Raw genomic sequence first — 19113 nt, forward strand, 5'->3', positions numbered from 1 at the left:
AACGCTGTCCATCTAATCTGACTGAGCTGGAGCTGTTTTGCAAAGAAGAATGGGCAAGGATTTCAGTCTGTATTTGTGCAAAGCTGGTAGAGACATACCCTAAAAGACTGGCAGCCATAATTGCAGCAAAAGGTGGTTCTACAAAGTATTGACTCAGGGGGCTGAATAATTACGCACACCACAGGAACAGTGGTGAAGCTTCCCAGGAGTATCAGCCCGACCAAAGTTACTCCAAGAGTAAAGACCTGCAGGTCTCACTAGACTCAGTTAAGGTCAGAGGTCACACAGCTCCAGGTAGGTTGGCATAACTTTTAGACCTTAATAAATGAAGCTATTTAAAAATTGCATTTTGTCCATCATTACAGACAAATGAAAATAATAATAAATGAAATGGGTAATTGCTTTTTCACAGTACTGTTTCAGTACAACGGTGTGCATGAATAGCAGAAGACTAAGTGACTTATGTATGTATGTATATATATGTATATATTGTACTATTCTTAGTTAGCGTATTGTCTGTCTTGTCTTAATGTTGGTTTAAAATGGAGCACTGTAACAAAAAATAATTTCCCCCAGGGATCAATAAAGTATTCTGATTCTGATTTCTCTACACTTAATCATCCACAGGTAGCCAGGATAATCACTTCTGCATCACCTACACCTGGCTGCTTTATTCTGCAAGTTTATTACTTTTAATTATTATTATTTTAAGATGCTATGACCAAACAACAACAATCACACCAGCAGTGCGAGGTTTTATTTTTCTAATTAATTTCATTTTTCTGACTGCTGATGAGTTCCAGCAGGATCTGTTGACAAGTATTTGCACATGAGATATGAGCACAGAGGGTTCAACCAGCATGACAGGGAGGAAAAGAGAGGGTGAGGACTCTGATGCCCATGGCTGTTGCAATGACATTCAAGCCTTCTCTCCACAGCTGGATGTTTTAGTGCTTGCTGACTCAAGGGACACCGCCATCACCCGAGCATTCACGAGGGAGCAGCCATCAAGGCGTGACATTGAGGACCTTGGGGAGCAGTGCCCGTGAAATAGCTCATTGCAGGTGTCCGAGGAGGAATGCCGGTGCTTCTGCAGAGGACAGTAAAGTTCCTCTAGAGACTAATGTTTCTGTGTAATGCGGCAGACCTTGGGAAGAGTTCTGCTGAGGAGCAGGAGAGTGATGATGCTCCTCCCTCCATCTGATCACCACAGTGAGCAACAGCCACCGTCGCTCCTCACTCTTAGCCCTTTGGTATGTTGGTGAAGCTCGGTGCATGCGTAATCCCATTTTCCAGCTCACTTCCTGCCTTTTTCCCATTGGCGTGTGGCATCCCGGAGCTGTGACCCGTCAAATTTCACTCCAGCTGCTGCAGAAATGTCACGCTGGCCTTAGTTTCTGTTTAGTCTGCAAAGCCAATAATTTTAGGGCAAATTGGCAAAACAGGAAAGGTGGCATTTGGATTTCTGTCAGTGCATCTGATTTGGGAATATAACAGTGTTTGTTGATCAAGTGGTTTAAAGTACCAAGTGCACTGCCTGGCCACCACTGGGATTTAACTAAGCAAATAGGTAGCAGGTTTCCACTGGATAATCAGTGCAGCTGGCAACAAGTTATTTAACCCTAGCCGATGCGGTCAGAAGTTGCTGAGTCATTCCTGCTATTCAGTGCCATTTCAAGGTGGCATTATTGTGTCAAATAATTCAACTTTCTATTATTTTGTTTGTTAAACTGTTAGAAAAATATACAAGTCCACATTCTCCATACAGAACACAGGTCAAAGGTTCCCCCTTGTACAATTTTATTTTTAGCCACTTTTGCTCATGTGATGAACAACAGGCTCATGAGGACAAGACTTTTAGCAACCACATGTTCAAAATGACAAATGACAGGTTACACTGTAAATGACACATCAGCGAACCACTAAAACATGATGAAAAGAAGTTGATGAAAGCGTGACGATTACCCTGATCTTGCGTTATCTTCCTGGTTTAAATAAAAGATTTGCATTGCAGGCATTTTATTTTTCAGTATGAAATGGGGCTGCATTTATAGATCATTTTTCTTACCTCAGTTTGCATCGACACTTTGGTCAATTCAGAATCACCAGTTAACCTAACATGCAAACGGACTATGGTAGGAAGCTTGAGAAGACCCATACAGGCACAGGGAGCATATGCAAACACTCCATAGAAAGGTGACAGAGCCAAATAACCAATTATAAAAACCTCAAACAGGCAAGGCTTCTGGGGCATGAAGGTCAGACTGAGAGAGCAAACATAAACTTAGACACCCTGTTAGAGTTGGACCAGCCTTATAGATGATGATAAACACGCACTGATGGGGAAACGCAGTATGCTTCAGAACTGCGTGATGTTACGTCTTGACGTGTCGGGTCTCATGATATTTTTATACCAATGTTAATCTGTGATTGATGCATCTGTGGCCCTCTCACCAACGTAAGATCATCTCCGTCTGCTGCCGAGAGGCCTCGTAGTGTCTGAAATCAGAGCTCTGTAACAGAACCCAGTTACTTTCAACAGCCAGACATCGATGCCACGGTTAAACAAAGGGTACAATACTGAGCAAATACAGGCCTTCGGTTACCCCAGGACCTCTGATAGTTTGTTACCTCACTGAAAACAAGACGGGAACATTTGCTGGCAGAAGAGAGGAACCCTTCCTAGACGACCAGAATTAAAAATCAGCAGGAACTGACGATTTTCACAGCACGATTTAGGAGATTAATTCTGCACATTCATCTCCACTCGGATCTTTTTTTAGACTCCTTTGGGTACATTAGTTTGTCATTTCCAGTGCATGTGTGAATGACAAACTTCCAACTGAAAAGAAAATGGCTCGATCTGCGTTTCTAACATTCAGTTAAAACATGCACCCCACCCCAAGTTTTGAATTTAGATAAATTTTTTGAATTTATCTAATTTTAGCCGTTGGTAGCTTTACTTTTTTTTCTCCTTTAAATCGATCTATTGATCTACTAGGATTTTCCTACATAACCATCTTTAAGGTTTATAGAGAATGGTTTGAGCCCAATTGCTTTAAGCTGATAGGAAGAAAACAGAAAACAAATAACCCCTCCTTACAACCAAGGTATGCAGAAGAGCATCTCTGAAGGCACAGTGTTTGAAATAGGGCTATGCGATATGACCAAAGTCTCATATCCCGATATAAGAATTCTATCGTCTTGATAACGATATAAATCACAAAAATGTAAGATTTTCTGTAAATTCTGTGAATCTCGGGCAGCTCGACTTGCGGGAAGTGTTTCCAGCTGCACGTCATGTAGCTTGAGTCGAGTGTTTTAACCGATGTATGAAACTATATATTTCTAGACATAAGTTGTAACGGCCGTTTTTATTTTTTAGCACCTGGCGGCTTTTTTACTTCTCATCCGTAAATAATCTGCTCTTTCACGTAATTCAGTTTATTTTGAAAAGTCTCAACAGGATCTTGAGCTTTATTGTGAAAAGTTTGTGGAAAATAACCAAGCGGACACGCGATGGTGTTACCGTCGTTGTTGCTAACCATAAAGCATAAAAGAGGCGCTTGTCCGACCGTAGTGTGGTTAGATTAAATATAAGAGAAAGAAAGAACTTTGAGAAATTAATATAGCCACTACAGTGACCATCAAAACGATGAAAAAAATATTGCCGTAAACAGTTTATTTTGCGACACCACGAAACAAACGATAGCGTAAAATGAAACTAGACGTTTTTATATCGTCATCCGATATACATTGTTATATCGAACAGCCCTAGTTTGAAACCTTGAAGCAGAAGACCACACTGGGTGCCACATATGATAAATCTCCAAAAACCATGTCATGCACCTTGTTGAAGCCATGAATAAAAGCAAAAAGGGCTCTAACCCAATACGACTTGTTTTTTTTTTTTTTTTTTTTTTAAGAGTGCAAGAATACATTGACGAGAAGCACACCGTTAGGATCTTTATGTTTTATTCCAGCACAAGTTTGTTTGTGTTGTAAAATGGCTGTGTAGCTAGGAATTAAAGGAGAAGTACAAAATGGAAAATTACAGACAGTTCTAGTATAATTTGTTTAAATCCCTATTGTGTTTATGTCCTAAAACCACATCTAGGAAAACATGATTTCCCTGCCTTCTTTGGAAACATGGTCAACAAATTGAAAAAAGAGGGGGGAAAAAAGATTTTAAAAAATGCTTCAGTTTAAGTCACGCTCACAATGGAGGGGAATCTGAAAGGGTCAAAGGATGAAACACCATTACAGCCTGATTTTACATGTTTTCACCTACCTAACTAGCCAGGTAGCCCTTTTTTTTTTTGCATTTCACACATTTTTTTATTTTTATTTTTTATTTAAATCAACAGTGGCACAGAGGGAGGGCAGCAGCTACTAGAAATGCACCTTTTGGGCATTTTTTTTACAACAATAATAACCACTGCTCCTCAATCATTTTCATATTAAAGCAGGCTAAGCAAAACCACAACATGAGTACATTCGAGAGAGAACATCTGCATCTTCGCAGGGGCCCTGGTGGAGTTTCCCCCTCAGAGATTTCTCCCTCACTGGACCAGTTTTACCTGGACACCCCAAAATCTTTCCTCACAGCAACGTTTGTCGAGCGTTTAAAGCGAGGGAACAGCATTATTCAGAGGACTGTGGTCAACCAGAACATCTGGTAAGGCGTTAATAGTTTTTCCCGCAAAACTGGGACCGTGTGTCGCTTTTCACATGGACCTACAGCAGCTATAACCTCACAGAAACGGATCACACGTCAACTTCCTGGTCAAAACAATACGGGATAACACTGATAAGTGAAGAGGGGGAGGGGATAAAATCCTTGCTTTCTTCCTATTTTTTTAAAAAACATTCATATCTTGAAATAAATTGTTTTGAAATGTTCACGAACCAAAAAGAAACAAAGAAAAGAGACAGGCTTCAGTCATTTCACACATTTCCTCAGCTTTGTTATATACAAGATTTAAACATACTGGGACATAAGGACAGAGCAGTTCAAGTAATTTAAAAAGAAACTAAAAATTTGAAACCGCAGCCACACTCTGACAACACAGAGCAATACAACTTGAATCATATATCAACAATGGTTGGATGGGGGTGTGGGGGGGAAATAAAGACGACCACACACTCACTTAGGCAGGTTATGCTGTAAATTTACAGTAATGATGACACCTATAGTTCTGTAAGCCAAAATTTCTATTGTAGAATGCATTAGGGTATCTTTCTATAAAAATCATGTTTATTTTCCGTGTCTTTTTCCCCACCTCGACAACAATAAGCATATGGCTTAAATATTTGTAAAACTACGTAGTCCGATGGGGGAACAGTGTCTCTGCCTTCTCAGTCTTGCTGAAGCGATCCTCTGCTGTATCGGTATTTATTTTGGAAAGCAGAGAAAGTAGGGTTACTTTTTTCAAATCCAAAATCTTGCCAGTACTTTTCTTTTTGTTTCATTTGAAATAAGTGTTACATCAAATCTCACCAAGGGAGGAAAAAAAGAAAAAGAAAATCCAATCCCTTAATCAAGCGCCACATTATAGCCATCGTCCCTTTTAGCGTTTTCAGTCAAGCCACCAGTGTAAACATGATCCCCCCGTTTCTCAGCAAACTCACGGACACGGAAAAAAAGAGTCCAGACAAGAGAGAAAAAACAAAGAACACTTTAGAAAAAGAAAAGAAAAGAAAAAAGAAAAAAAAGACATCAACAACAAATACAGTGGCCGTTGTTGTGAAGATATGCGGGCTAAGGGAGGAGAAAAAAAAGAAGAAAACACCGACAGCTACCGTTCAGGAGGTTTTCCTGGAGCAGGGAGCAGTTAGGGCAGTATGGATCCTTAGTGCAATGACAGTCAGAGGAGCGGCCGGCTGCTCGGCCTCAGCGTTCGTACGGCCGCTCGCTCTGCAAAATGTAGCCAGCTGACTCATCAGCGGACCGAAAGATGTCCGGTGGGCTTCGTCGACTCTCGCCAGAAGGAAGAATAAGGGCAGACATGATGCTTCTGGTCACACATATTCCTGCACACGCATTCGCATCCATTCACACTTTACTCTGTAAAACTACTGCGGCGAAAGCCTGGGAGGGGGGAGAGGGGGGAAGAGTCCAGTCCAGAGCATCTTCTGGAGGAGTCCTGAGCCTCATATCGTTACCTTTGAAACAAAAGTCATGTACGTGTGAGTGTCTACATGTATGAGGACGTGTAAACATCAAAATGTGGGTCGTGACAAGTGAGATTATTCTGCTAGGCCGCCTCTCTCGTGTGTGTGTGTGGGGTGTTAGGGTTGTGTTAAAGTTAGTTAACTATGCCTGTAACCAGTTTCATATCGTATGGGGTTTGTGTGTAATCTGCGTGTTTTTGTACTTTGTCTTCATATGTTTTCCTGTCAAGTCTCGCCTCTGAAAATTGTACATTCATCCATCGTATGGGGGGAGGGGGGTTATGTATGACACTTGGGCCACACACCATCCAATCCTGAGGCTCTCCCAGTGGTCCAATAAAGACTCCCGTCTCATCAGCGCACTCAGAATAAACAGCAGTAGATGTACTGGAGGACGCTGTACCACATGTAGCCTGAGGCGAAAGCAAACGACTGGATCAGGCACAGCCACACGGGGTCGAGGGTCATCTGCCGGGAAACCGCCTCCTTCTGTCCTTCTGGAGGAGGGAATGATCCTGTTGGGGGACGAATAAATGCAGACTCATCACCAGGATGCTCTTATGTGCTTTCTCTTGGGTTTTGTGCTTATTTGGTTATGATAACTTGTAACTACCAACAGAGGTTCAGGCAAAGCACCCCCTATTTTGGTCATAAGTCTGGGTGCTCCTGGTAACTTATTTACTTACTTGTTGTTCCTAGGCTATTGAAAAGTAGAATGGGGGGCTGCAGAAGGCTGCAGGGAGTTTTTCCTTCCCACAGTTGCCAAGTGCTAGCTAATAGTTTTACTAGTCAACTAATTAGCATAAAAGTAGGGGAAAAAACTGAGTAATAAACTGTAGGCAAAAGTCAGTGAAGCAACTTTCATGTACGAAACACTAGGAAGGCAAACTTTGTGTTTATATTTAAGAGAATTTGAAAGAGTCAATAACATGCTTCACTAATGAAACTGTATTTTAAATGTTACCTAGTGCATTGTGAATAACATTGCTAGTTAGTTTTTGCCACCAAGTTGGAAAATACATGTTGTCCCTAGCGACAGATGGGTGCCAGGCGGTCGCTGACTGGTCTATAGACCTGTGTGCTTATTCACTTGCCCCAACATCTAGTGTCTAGCTGACTAGTGACAAACATCCCCAATACATTAAGATTTATTTTGAAATTTCAACCAGTAAGCAGCTCATCAGCCTCATTACTTTATAGATGAATCTGGTAACAGGTTTGCATTTTCCATCAGTGTGGCAATGTCAGGTAATATTTCCATTGACAGATGAAGGTACCTTATATTGATTCTTACTGCACCTGTTGTGTAAGGTTGCACAGTTAAGAGATTTTCACATAAACATTGGACAATTTCGGAGGGGATTAGGATGGAATATTTTTTTAAGGGAATTGCTTGTACACTGCTGGAAAAGTCGGTGCTTTTGGTGAGGAAGTAGGATGGATAAATTGTGCAGAAGAAGATGCCCACCAAATGCACCAGGTACCTCGCCTACACTGCTGGAGTCCAACATTATAGAGATTTTGTATGCGAGAGCATGTCTCGGTTTTTCTACAAAATATAGAAATGCTGCTGTAGTACATGATCAACAACAGCTGGTGTGATTATGCGAACGTGCACCCGGTCAAATCCTTCTGCTCACCGGACCTGGAGTACCTGATGATTAAGTGCCGGCCATTCTGGCTACCGAGGGAATTTACAGCAGTGATTATTACGGCTGTTTACATTCCCCCACAAGCCGACACTGACCGTGCACTCAGGGAACTGTACAGCGCGATCAGCAGCGAGGAAACCGCACACTCAGAGGCAGCGTTTATCACAGCCGGAGACTTTAATAAGGGAAACCTGAAGAAAGTCTCACCAAAACTCCATCAACACATCCTTTTCAACACACGTGGAAACCGGCTACTCGACCACTGTTACACCTCTTTCCGGGATGCGTACAAAGCCCTCCCCCGCGCCCCATTCGGCCAATCAGATCACTGCTCCATCCTGCTCCTGCCCGCCTACAGGCAGAAGCTGAAACAGGAAGCTCCAACCCGGAGGGCGGTGCACTGTTGGACGGACCAATCGGAGTCTGCGCTGCGGGACTGTTTTGATCACGCGGACTGGGAAATGTTTCACGTGGCCGCCAGAGACATTGATGAATACACAGACTCAGTCTGCGGATTTATCAGGAAATGCGTGGAAGATGTCGTCCCATCCAGAACAGTCAAATCCTTCCCAAATCAAAAACCCTGGATTAACGGAGATGTTCGCGCGGCACGGAACACCGCCTTTGCCTCCGCGAACACATCGGACTACAAACACGCACATTACCAACTCCGGAAGACGATCAAAGCAGCCAAACGTGAGTACAGGGACAGGGTGGAGCAACAGTTTGACAACCCTCGGAGTATGTGGCAGGGACTCAACACGATCACAGACTTTAGAGGGAAAACCAGCACACCGCAGACCACGGCCTCTCTGTGTGAGGATCTAAACGTATTCTACGCTAGATTCGACACAGCGAACACCATGAGACCGGACAGTGTGCGCACCGCGGATGACGTCAGTGCGCACACTGTGTCTGAGGAGGATGTGCGGAAGTGCTTCAGGAAGGTGAACGCACGCAAAGCTACTGGTCCGGACGGGATTCCCGGCCGCGTCCTCAGGTCATGCGCGGCTCAGCTGGCTGGAGTGTTCACGCACATCTTCAACCTTTCCCTCTCTCTGTCTGTAGTCCCAGCCTGCTTCAAAATGGCCACCATCGTCCCTGTACCCAAATCCTCCACCATCTCCTCATTGAACGACTGGCGACCTGTAGCCCTGACCCCCATCGTAAGCAAATGCTTCGAGAAGCTGGTCAGGGACTTCATCCGCTCTGCACTACCCGACTCACTGGACCCTCTACAGTTTGCATACCGCCACAACAGGTCCACTGATGATGCCATAGCCCTGACACTACACACTGCCCTGTCACACCTGGAGAAGAGAGACACGTATGTGAGGATGCTGTTTGTAGATTACAGCTCAGCATTCAATACCATCGTTCCCTCGAAGCTGGACAGGAAACTGCAGGATCTAGGACTGAGCAGCTCCCTCTGCAGCTGGATCCTTAGCTTCCTGTCTGACAGACGCCAAGTGGTCAGACTGGGCAGCATCACCTCATCCCCCATCACACTGAACACTGGTGCTCCACAGGGGTGTGTACTGAGCCCTCTCCTGTACTCACTCTACACCTACGACTGCACAGCCACTAACAGCTCCAACATCATTGTGAAGTTTGCGGACGACACTACAGTGGTGGGTCTTATCACCAACGGTGATGAGACGGCTTACAGGGAGGAGGTCAGCGCCCTGACCCACTGGTGTCAAGACAACCATCTCACCCTCAACGTCGCAAAGACAAAGGAGTTGATAGTGGACTTCCGGAGGTGCAGAGAAGTACACACCCCCATCACCATCAACGGCGCTGCTGTGGAGAGAGTGAGCAGCTTCCGGTTCCTTGGAGTACATCTGGCTGAGGATCTTACGTGGTCAGTACACACAAACAAAACAGTGAAGAAGGCGCAGCAGCGCCTCTTCTTTCTCAGGAGACTGAAAAGATTCGGCATGAGCCCCCGCATCCTCAGGACCTTCTATCACTGTGCCATTGAGAGCATCCTCACTGGATGCATCACCACCTGGTATGGCAACAGCACCGCCTACAACTGCAAAGCTCTCCAGCGAGTAGTGCGGTGCTCTGAACGGATAATTGGAGGTGAGCTTCCCTCCCTCCAAGACATCTACAGGAAGCGGTGCCTGAGGAAAGCGGGGAGGATCATCAAGGACTCCAGTCACCCCAGCCATAAACTGTTCAGACTGCTTCCATCAGGAAGGAGGTTCTGCAGCATCCGGTCCCGTACCAGCAGACTGAGAGACAGCTTTTTCCATCAGGCCATCAGACTGCTGAACACGTCATAGACACCTCAGCTTCACTACTGGAACTTCAACATTATGCACTCCACACTGTATATAAATGCCACTTGTTTTGCACATATTCAACTCTGTATATTTTATTATTATTATTATTATTATTTATTTATTTTTTTTACTATTTAATTTGTAAAAATGTGTACACACACACACACACACACACACACACACACACACACACACACACACACACACACACACACACACACACAGGAAAATATTTAGTATACACATCCAGAAATGCATACACTATTATATATTGTACATATATTTATTAGTTTCAGGTTGGCCATTCTTGTATTTTGCTCGTTTGTGTTGTTGTGTTTGCACATCTCTGTTGCTTGTGGGGCTCGCACACAAGAATTTCACTCGCATGTGCTGTGCCAGTGTGCCTGCACATGTGATGTGACAATAAAAAGTGATTTGATTTGATTTTGATTTGATTTGACAAATGTGTCAGCACGATTGTTTGGGCTTAAATTTAAAGAAATAAAAGTGCAAAATTGCAGAAAAGGTTCTAGCAGCTTATTGGCCAGACTGCTCTGTAGTTATGAAACAAAAGGTTTTGTTAATTTAAATAAATAAATAATTTAAAAAAAAAAAATCAGCATTTTCTGTGAATTAACGGATTCATTTATTACCGTGAACCCATAATAAAAATGAACATTTCTATAGAAGTTAGTAAAAAACACATTAAGTTTTATGTAATGTATATGTTTATAATGTCCAAACTTTATGCCCTCCTTCACATTTTCCAAAGTGAAGACATTGCTAGGTCGATTTTGGCCCGTGGTCCTCATGTTTGACACCATCGGTATAAAAGATGGACAGCTACAGTGACATCACACACAGACCTCTGAAATCCCTTTCTGACATCTTGCAATAATCTTTTTTGGCTTTGTCACTTTGGTATCCTCAAACTGCATTTGATGCAAGCGGGCGGATCGGACTGTGAAAGTGCACCCTCATTGATTACCAACTCATCAATTTTAGATATATGCTGGATAATCATCTCTTCTAACTTTAAGAACGACCAAATTTTACAAAATGGACTCGATATTTTATCCAGCATGACCCAATAAGGGTGACTGACACTGAAATTCATTAGTAAAATATATATAGTGGTTCACTATCCCATATATTTTAGTAGGACAAGAAGTCTTTTTGCAACCACACACATCGCCAACTGGTGGCTTTTAAAATGAATGCAGGTTCAATGCAAATGAACATTGGCTTCACTTTTCAGAGCCTGAAACTAGCTCCAACTTTTTGCCTGTTTTAACTGTGTTAAGCTAGGCTGCTGCACACTATTCACTGTTAGACTGAGTATAGTTAACTCAAACTGTGCTCTTGTTATTAGGAGCACTTTTGTCATCTATTTCTGGCTTGTGCACGCTCAGGGAACAAATGTGAAGTGCTCAGGCAGGTGTATTTAACATTCAACTGCACAGGTTCTCCATTCTTGATCAATACTATCAGCATCATCCACTTTACACCCTGACATTTAGAGCAGGGTAAAGGAGAAAGCAGCATAGCCTCAAACCACAGCAAAGCGCAGTAAAGACAGAATATTTAGCTGAAATGAGACCACTGCCAATAAATTGAAGTCAAAGCAGTGGTATTGGATAAAGCTGAACCAGTTCATCCCTAGTACCATAGTTCTTCAGTTTGATTTTACCACAGTAACATACCTGTGTCGTAGAAATGGGCCAGTAGATCTTCTTTCTCCACAAACCTCTGATATAGCCAGTCAGTCAGGGCCTCAGCCTCCACAGGAACCTCTTTTATCGGGTACATCCTGAGGAGAGAAAGAAAAAAAAAAAAAAAAAAAGAGCCGGGCAGTCAGGTATGGAACGCCAGGACTGCCATAATGAATTAATTAAATACACCATTAAATAATTAATTAAATGTGGCAATAATTAATTAAAATTGGAATTAATTAATTAAATAAATAGTTATGACACATGTAATTAATTAATTATTGACACATTTAATTAATTATTTATGTATTTCACATTTTAATTAATTATTGACACATTTAATTAATTAATTATTGACACATTTAATTAATTATTTATGTATTTCACATTTTAATTAATTATTGACACATTTCATTAATTATTGACACATTTAATTAATTATTTAATGATATATTTATTTATTTCATTTTGGCAGTCCTGACGCCTGGCTCTCATCATGAAATAATTTTATCTGTCAGCCTCACCCATCAAACTCAGGGGGCGGGGTTAACGCTGATCGAGTCAAAACCATTGCTTTGGCCTGGTGGCCATTGTTTCTAGCACACAACAACCGGCATGTGGAAGCTAACAGAACTGAGCTTTGAAAAACCCTGTTTGTGTGTTACCAAATACCGTTTTAATATTTTTTTAGCCGAGAATGTAGTGGTTTAATCTTCATGTGTCTGGTCGGTTTGTCAAGATACAGCCTCTTTGCAAAAGTGTTTCGATGATTTCGGAGATGTCTGCCCAGTCTCACGGCAAAGCGTGGGATAGACCCGCTCGCCTCGCAAGCAATCCCACCGACAAAGCGCAGGCCCCGGTACACAGCTGTAGTAACCCCCGCTGACTTCTTTTACTGAGGTTATATTTATCGATGTTTTATTTCCTGATGTTCTTATGTGTCCTACGTGTTTCAGTCGCCAATTCTGAATTATAACTAACATTAAAAACATGTTTAAGGAGGAGAGAGAGCAAATAAATCTGTTTAACATCTGATCTTTGGGTTTTTGTTCAGTAATCAGCGTGACCTGTGTATAAACACATAAAAGAGATAACGTTGGTGTTTCCGTCATGTAGTAACTGCTGGCTTTAACTGTACAAAGGTTGTTCGACACTATGAAACACATACAGACTTCATGATGTTCGGCTAATATTTTTATTGTGAATATTAATCATGCTGACCTCGCTCTGTACACCACGCAGCGAGGTCAGCATATCCACGATATCCTCAGCTCCATGAGTTAACACAAAGTTTCCCAGCTGACTATCTAACTGCCAACTATTCCAGAGACGTGAAAATATACAGCATAAAGAAAAGTGTAAGAGACTCAGCAGATTAGAATAACAGTTATACATTTAATAAATCACCAAATGAATCCAAGAAACGAGCAAACCTGTTCCGACAATTTGAATTTGTATTCCCTCAGCTGCAGACTCGCTGCTGTTTAAATGTTTGAAAAGGAAGATTAGATATAAAAAAAACGTCAAACATAGACTCAGTCTGCCTTCACATTTGATATGAGGCCAGCACGTATAGTGGCCTCAGCAGGCTATTACTGAAATACACGTGCTATATCATAAACTATGATATAAACAGGGAGGTCCTATTAACATGTTTAGTTTTAAAGGACACCTTCCTGCCTTTAGTCTCATTCATGAGCAGTATTAGTTTTCTTCTAACATCCAGAAGTCTGCACAATGTGTTTCATAGTTTGTAACAAGCCTTTGACAGGTAAACATAACATGACCGAAAAAGCAAAAAAAAAAGAAAAAAAAAGAGAGAGAGTGTTGACATAAGAAGAGAAAATTCTCTCAATTATGGAGACAGACAAATGGTTCATTTATGTTTGATGTGTGTTTATTCCTCCCTAAATATCGTCGGTGAAGTTCGCCATGCATGTCAGATTTTCCTGCTCATTTTTATACCTCTGCCAACAGAGAGAGAAAAAAAATCACATTCTAACAGACAGCTGGTGCTTAGAATACAGTTGAATAACTATTAAAAAAACAGATGATATTTAGATGATAGTTCAGTCTAACACATGTGCCAGTGAACCATTAAACGTCTGTGAAACTATGCAGTTATGAAACGTAACTTTAACCTCAGCCAAACCGATTTGCTCAGTTGTAAATAAAACAGCGAAGTAAAGGTGACCCGACAGACAGAACCTGAGTGAATGAAGTCCAGCGTTTAACCACTGAGAGCTAAAACTCAGCTGAGGTTTGAAAGCTGTGTGCTGGTGATTGGACATCAGCCGCTGATAAAGCTGTTCGCCTATAAAGTGCTCTGTAAGGAAACGAGCTCCAGCAGCTCTGCGCTCGGGGAAAACACTATATTTACTTATCTTGTGCAGAAAAATGCGCTGACATTGCGTTATATCGAGCACCGGCTGCCCAGTTAAACTGTGACTATCACCAGGTAACTAGGCGTGTTTCTTGAATTAGCAGCAGGTGTTAAACAGCTGACAGATGAGGAGGAGGATGCATGCAGGTAAACTGAGGGTCTGTTGAGCTGATCGCTGGTTTCGTGAGAAAAATGTCAGCTCGTTCTTTATGTTACAGAAGCACAGAGACACAAGACCAGGCGGAAAGAGACGATCGTTCGGTGAAAATGAGAATCTGCGAATGCAACATGTGGAACACGGAGAGTGGAATATGTAAACAAACCGGTTAACGTAACCCCCTCGGTGCACTCTGCATGCTAACTGTTAGCAGAGCTAGTGAAATCTCTGAAAACATCTGAGCACTTTTGCAAACATGTTCTATGTTGACAACCTGACCAGACATACGTCGCGACATTCGCGGCTAAAACACTGTTAAAAGTGTAGCTGGTGACAGAAAAACGGGGTATTTTAAAACTACACCACCACCATTGCTGCTTGTGATTTGATCTGCATTCTGGGATAACTGGCTGCCCCAAGTCTACACAAGCAATCGATTTTCTAGGATCGACCTGTTTTGACTTACTTTGCACGGCAACCAATCAAATGTTAGAGAAGCTGCATGGGCAGCGTTAACCCCGCCCCCTGAGTTTGATGGGTGAGGCTGACAGATAAAATTATTTCATGACGAGAGCCAGGCGTCAGGACTGCCAAAATGAAATAAATAAATATATCATTAAATAATTAATTAAATGTGTCAATAATTAATTAAATGTGTCAATAATTAATTAAAATGTGAAATACATAAATAATTAATTAAATGTGTCAATAATTAATTAATTACATGTGTCAATAATTAATTAAAATGTGAAATACATAAATAATTAATTAAATGTGTCAATAATTAATTAATTACATGTGTCATAACTATTTATTTAATTAATTAATTCCAATTTTAATTAATTATTGCCACATTTAATTAATTATTTAATGGTGTATTTAATTAATTCATTATGGCAGTCCTGGCGTTCCATAGTCAGGGAGAGACAAAGATGAAACACAGCAAAGGGTTTCTGGAGTCTCACTCAGCAAAAATTGTCTGGATTGATCTGTCGTGCAAGCTGCAGTCCAAAATCCCAGGGAGTCAGCTGTGGACCCTGTGCACAGCAGTCCATTTCAACCTGGCGTCTATTACAGCAGCCTGTGTTTGCTGTAGCTTCAGCTTGTTTGGGGGACTCATTAGCTGGCCAGCTCATCAGAGTGTCACAGAGAGACAGAAGTGCTGAGGGAGCCCCCGACAGCCGACAGACCACTCACTGAGCTCGCTCAAATGTGAGTGGGAGGAGAAAGTCAGATTTTCTCTCTGTCCCTTTTTTCCCCTCAAACTGACAAAGTTAGATCAGTGCAGCTCTCAACAAACATAGAAGCTACATTTGTAAGTCACAGAGAAGCCACACTATTAAATCCTGGAAATTCAGCTTCCAACTCATCTATAGCCATACAGAGGAACTAGTAAAGCTGCAAACTGCAGTTACTTTTTAATCATCTGGTAGTTTCTTCATTTATAACTTTGCATATAGATGCTAGGGACTTATAGTTACGGTGCCAGCATTTGTTACCCGCCAGGCCTCGGCCTGAGGTCCTTAGGTATTGACAAAAAGGTGATCGAGCATTTATTTATTTTAGACTACTGAGCGTTACACGGTTATATTCCTCATGTACTTGCACTTGAGTCTTGTACAGCTAATTTCAAAATTCACATTCTAATGCTTTATTATGTTTAAATGTGTCTGCATGACGCACTTTATGCTTCTTTTGATAAATGCTTTTAATTTTATGATCATGTAAAACAAAGAAAACAGCCATTTCTCACATTAGGAGAGCAGAGTCTGGTAGAGATTTGATACATTTTTGCCTTGAAATGACTCAAATCACTGTGAATCACTTGTGCTTTATGAGATGTTTTCAGTGGTCATGAATATTTATATTCAAGCATTCCCTTCGTAAAACTTCGCGTAGTGGTTCTCAGACTTTCACTGGCACCCTCCCCCTCACTCGCTCACTCACAATAAAGAAGGATCCAAGTTGAATGTTAGCAAAACAAAAAGTTCATCTTGTAAGATCAGCAAAGCCTTCGATATATTGCTTACACATCATTTTGAATTCAAACTGAAAGTAACTGTTTCTGTACCTCAAAAACTGACTTGATGAAGGTATGATAGGAAAAGTGTCTGAAGAATAAAGATGTACTAAAGAAGACCTGAATGGATCTGGACTAAAACTAATTAAAACCTCCCTGTAAGTGTTTAAGCAGCTCTTAAACACTCTAAAAACGTGACAACCTAGAAGACGAAGAAAACTAGAAAATATTCCCATTTAAGAAGACATCACAAAAAAAAAAAATAAAATAAATAAATTGTATTTTTCGTTAATAAATTCATCACTTCTAGATGGCTCAAACTCAATTTTGGATGAGAAATCTGTGTCTGAACAAACTGAATGACTGATTTGGTGGCTGACGTTGCACAAACTGTAGGTGGCTGATAAAAACGGTCACTGTTAAACAGCATAAAAAGTGCCGATGAAATCTCGTCTCTAGCCAGAAGGGGTCTCCAACAGGCTGCACTCCCACACAGCCTGCCTCTGGTCACCTTCAAATAGAGGTTACAGTCTCCTCCCTTAGACAAAGCATTTCCTCTGCGCTCAATATTCCTGACCGGATAATGTTTGCAGTAAAAGTACATCCGCGCCATTGAGAAAAGCATCTTACGAAAGGAATAGCAAGTAACGAGTATGATGCTAAAACGATCATTTAAAATGTGACCTGTGGGTTCATCGTTTAAATGTAACTGAAGAGAAGAGGCACGTTTCTAAAAGGCCTGCTGCAGACATGATTGCCATGACGATTACCTGTGCAACTAAATGAATCAGTATTCACATGAGGCTCTGAATACAATTATAAATATTAAAGAAACAATGAAAAATGACGAGTAATAGCCTGGATAATATTTAATCTATTAGTTATCAAGCCAAAAGGAATCAATTAGTTGCCCCCAGTTGGATGAATTTATTAAAATCAACCAAGCAAAACAAGAAATAAGGGATTGAATTGATAAAATAATCTTTACTTGCAGACTTACTCAACAAAATGAATAAGAAGATACTCTAAATGAAATTATGACTTTTTAATAACCAGAGCAAACAGTCACATGAAACCTTCCATTTCCAAGTTTAAAATGTTGAAATTTTTTTTAATTTGAAACAAATGCTTATCACAGAGCATTTTTTGTCTCTTTTTTAATGTAATGGGTTAAAAAGGCTCAGTGTAAAGGGACTGATGCAAAGATGGAGAGTCGCTGCAGTAAAGACTTGATCTTTGAACTGAAACCGTCAGTATGACCAAATGAGGGAAAGGCTCGGCCTGCTTGCCCCACAAACGAGGAGGACAGGAGCTGGTGATTGTGCACAAGCTCCCTCGTCTGGTTTATATACTTCAAGCGCATGTCTATAGACACTCCTGCTCATTATCCAGCAGTTCACGGTGTGGGTGTTGCTCTGAACAAGATCCTGTCTAAGCAGACCAACTTTTATGTCCCTGCCAGCAAGAAACGCCTGTTAAAATTCAAGTTAAAGCTGACTCAAGTCAACCACTTTCATCCGTTAAAGGCTCTAACAGAGCTGAACTTTTGAAGATAAAACAGCTTTTGACCAACAGCTACATTGGGCCCCCTGAACGGCTCAGCCTGCCCAGAACTGCTGTGGAAACCTGATCGGGTGATTAGAGGCCAAAGCAAGACGTTCCTCGAAGCTTCTTCTCCTGTGTTTGCAGGTATCAGGTCTCCTCCTTGTTACTGATGTGTCATAGGAGCCAACAGCACTGAGGCTTTGTCTGAGCACTAAGAAAAGAGAAACTAAGAGACTGAACGCAATAGGAACATTATTATCTTTTAATAACAGTACAGAAATCAAGCGAGTTACCACCATAACAACAAAAGCCACTAAGTGCTTCTAGTTTAGTTTATGGTTGGCCATTTTTGACTTTGGGTGCATAAATAGCGTCTATTAAAAGCACAAATCTTCAGATAATTGACTGCCTTTTTGCAGTAATGATCATCAATGTGGCATCATTAAATAAAAGCGAATGAATTAATTAATTTATGATTTGCAAAGCCATGCAAGGCTTGAGAGTCTTTCACACCTGCTCCACTATAGGATGCCTTTGAAGGGCTCTCATGCTCCAAAATGTAAACCAATAGTGCTGTAACTGTGGCAGAGGGAAACAAAAACCGACTCGGGCCACTTATCAAGAGGGTTGGAACGTTTAGGGCGTTGGGTAGCAGGTGGCTGCCACAGTGGTTTCCTGCAGCTGAAATATTCATGCACAAATCAGGATCTTGTTGGTGTTCAGAGCAGCTGCAGGAGCTGAGGTTGAAGGCGGTGATGCTGGTTCGGGCCCACAAACAAAACCCCCACCAAAAAACCAAAAAAAACCCCAAAAAACAAAACCCAACACGCATAGATAGAACACACTCGCCCGTATCAGCTGCTTTCTCTGCTTTATCAGCCTGGTTTGTTTGGCGAACAATGGCCATAACCACATCTGCAGAAGTGGCTCCAGATAAACCACTGACAAACCAAATCACTCAGTTTATGGGATGTTCACTGGTTTCATTTCCTGCTCAGAAACCAACTGACGCTTCATTTGCATCTCACACCAGCTACAAGAATATTTTCTAATTACAGCTCTAAGTAACCATCATGATCATTTATCTTTCAGGTTAAGCGGCTTTTTCTTTCTCCAACAGTACAGTGGCACAGTGGGTAGCACCATCACCTCAGACCAAGAAGGTCTTTGGCTCCCACA

The 19113-nt window shown here is 41.6% G+C and overlaps 1 protein-coding gene across 1 annotated transcript in view; it reads right to left on the minus strand.

Moving 5' to 3' along the window:
* Window positions 1-1795: 1795 nt before the first annotated feature.
* LOC308396542 (acyl-CoA:lysophosphatidylglycerol acyltransferase 1-like) overlaps window positions 1796-19113 on the minus strand; it is a 75823-nt gene continuing 58505 nt past the window's right edge. Inside the window, exons 7-8 of the mRNA XM_080881927.1 lie at window positions 11821-11927; window positions 1796-6689 (exon numbers count right to left, since the gene is read on the minus strand). Of these exons, the coding sequence (XP_080738053.1) occupies window positions 6538-6689; window positions 11821-11927 (259 nt within the window). The 3' untranslated portion in view covers window positions 1796-6537. The remainder of the gene's footprint in view (window positions 6690-11820; window positions 11928-19113) is intronic.

This window comes from Rhamphochromis sp. 'chilingali' (genome assembly GCF_963969265.1).
Source record: "Rhamphochromis sp. 'chilingali' genome assembly, chromosome: 5".
Lineage (NCBI taxonomy): Eukaryota > Metazoa > Chordata > Actinopteri > Cichliformes > Cichlidae > Rhamphochromis > Rhamphochromis sp. 'chilingali'.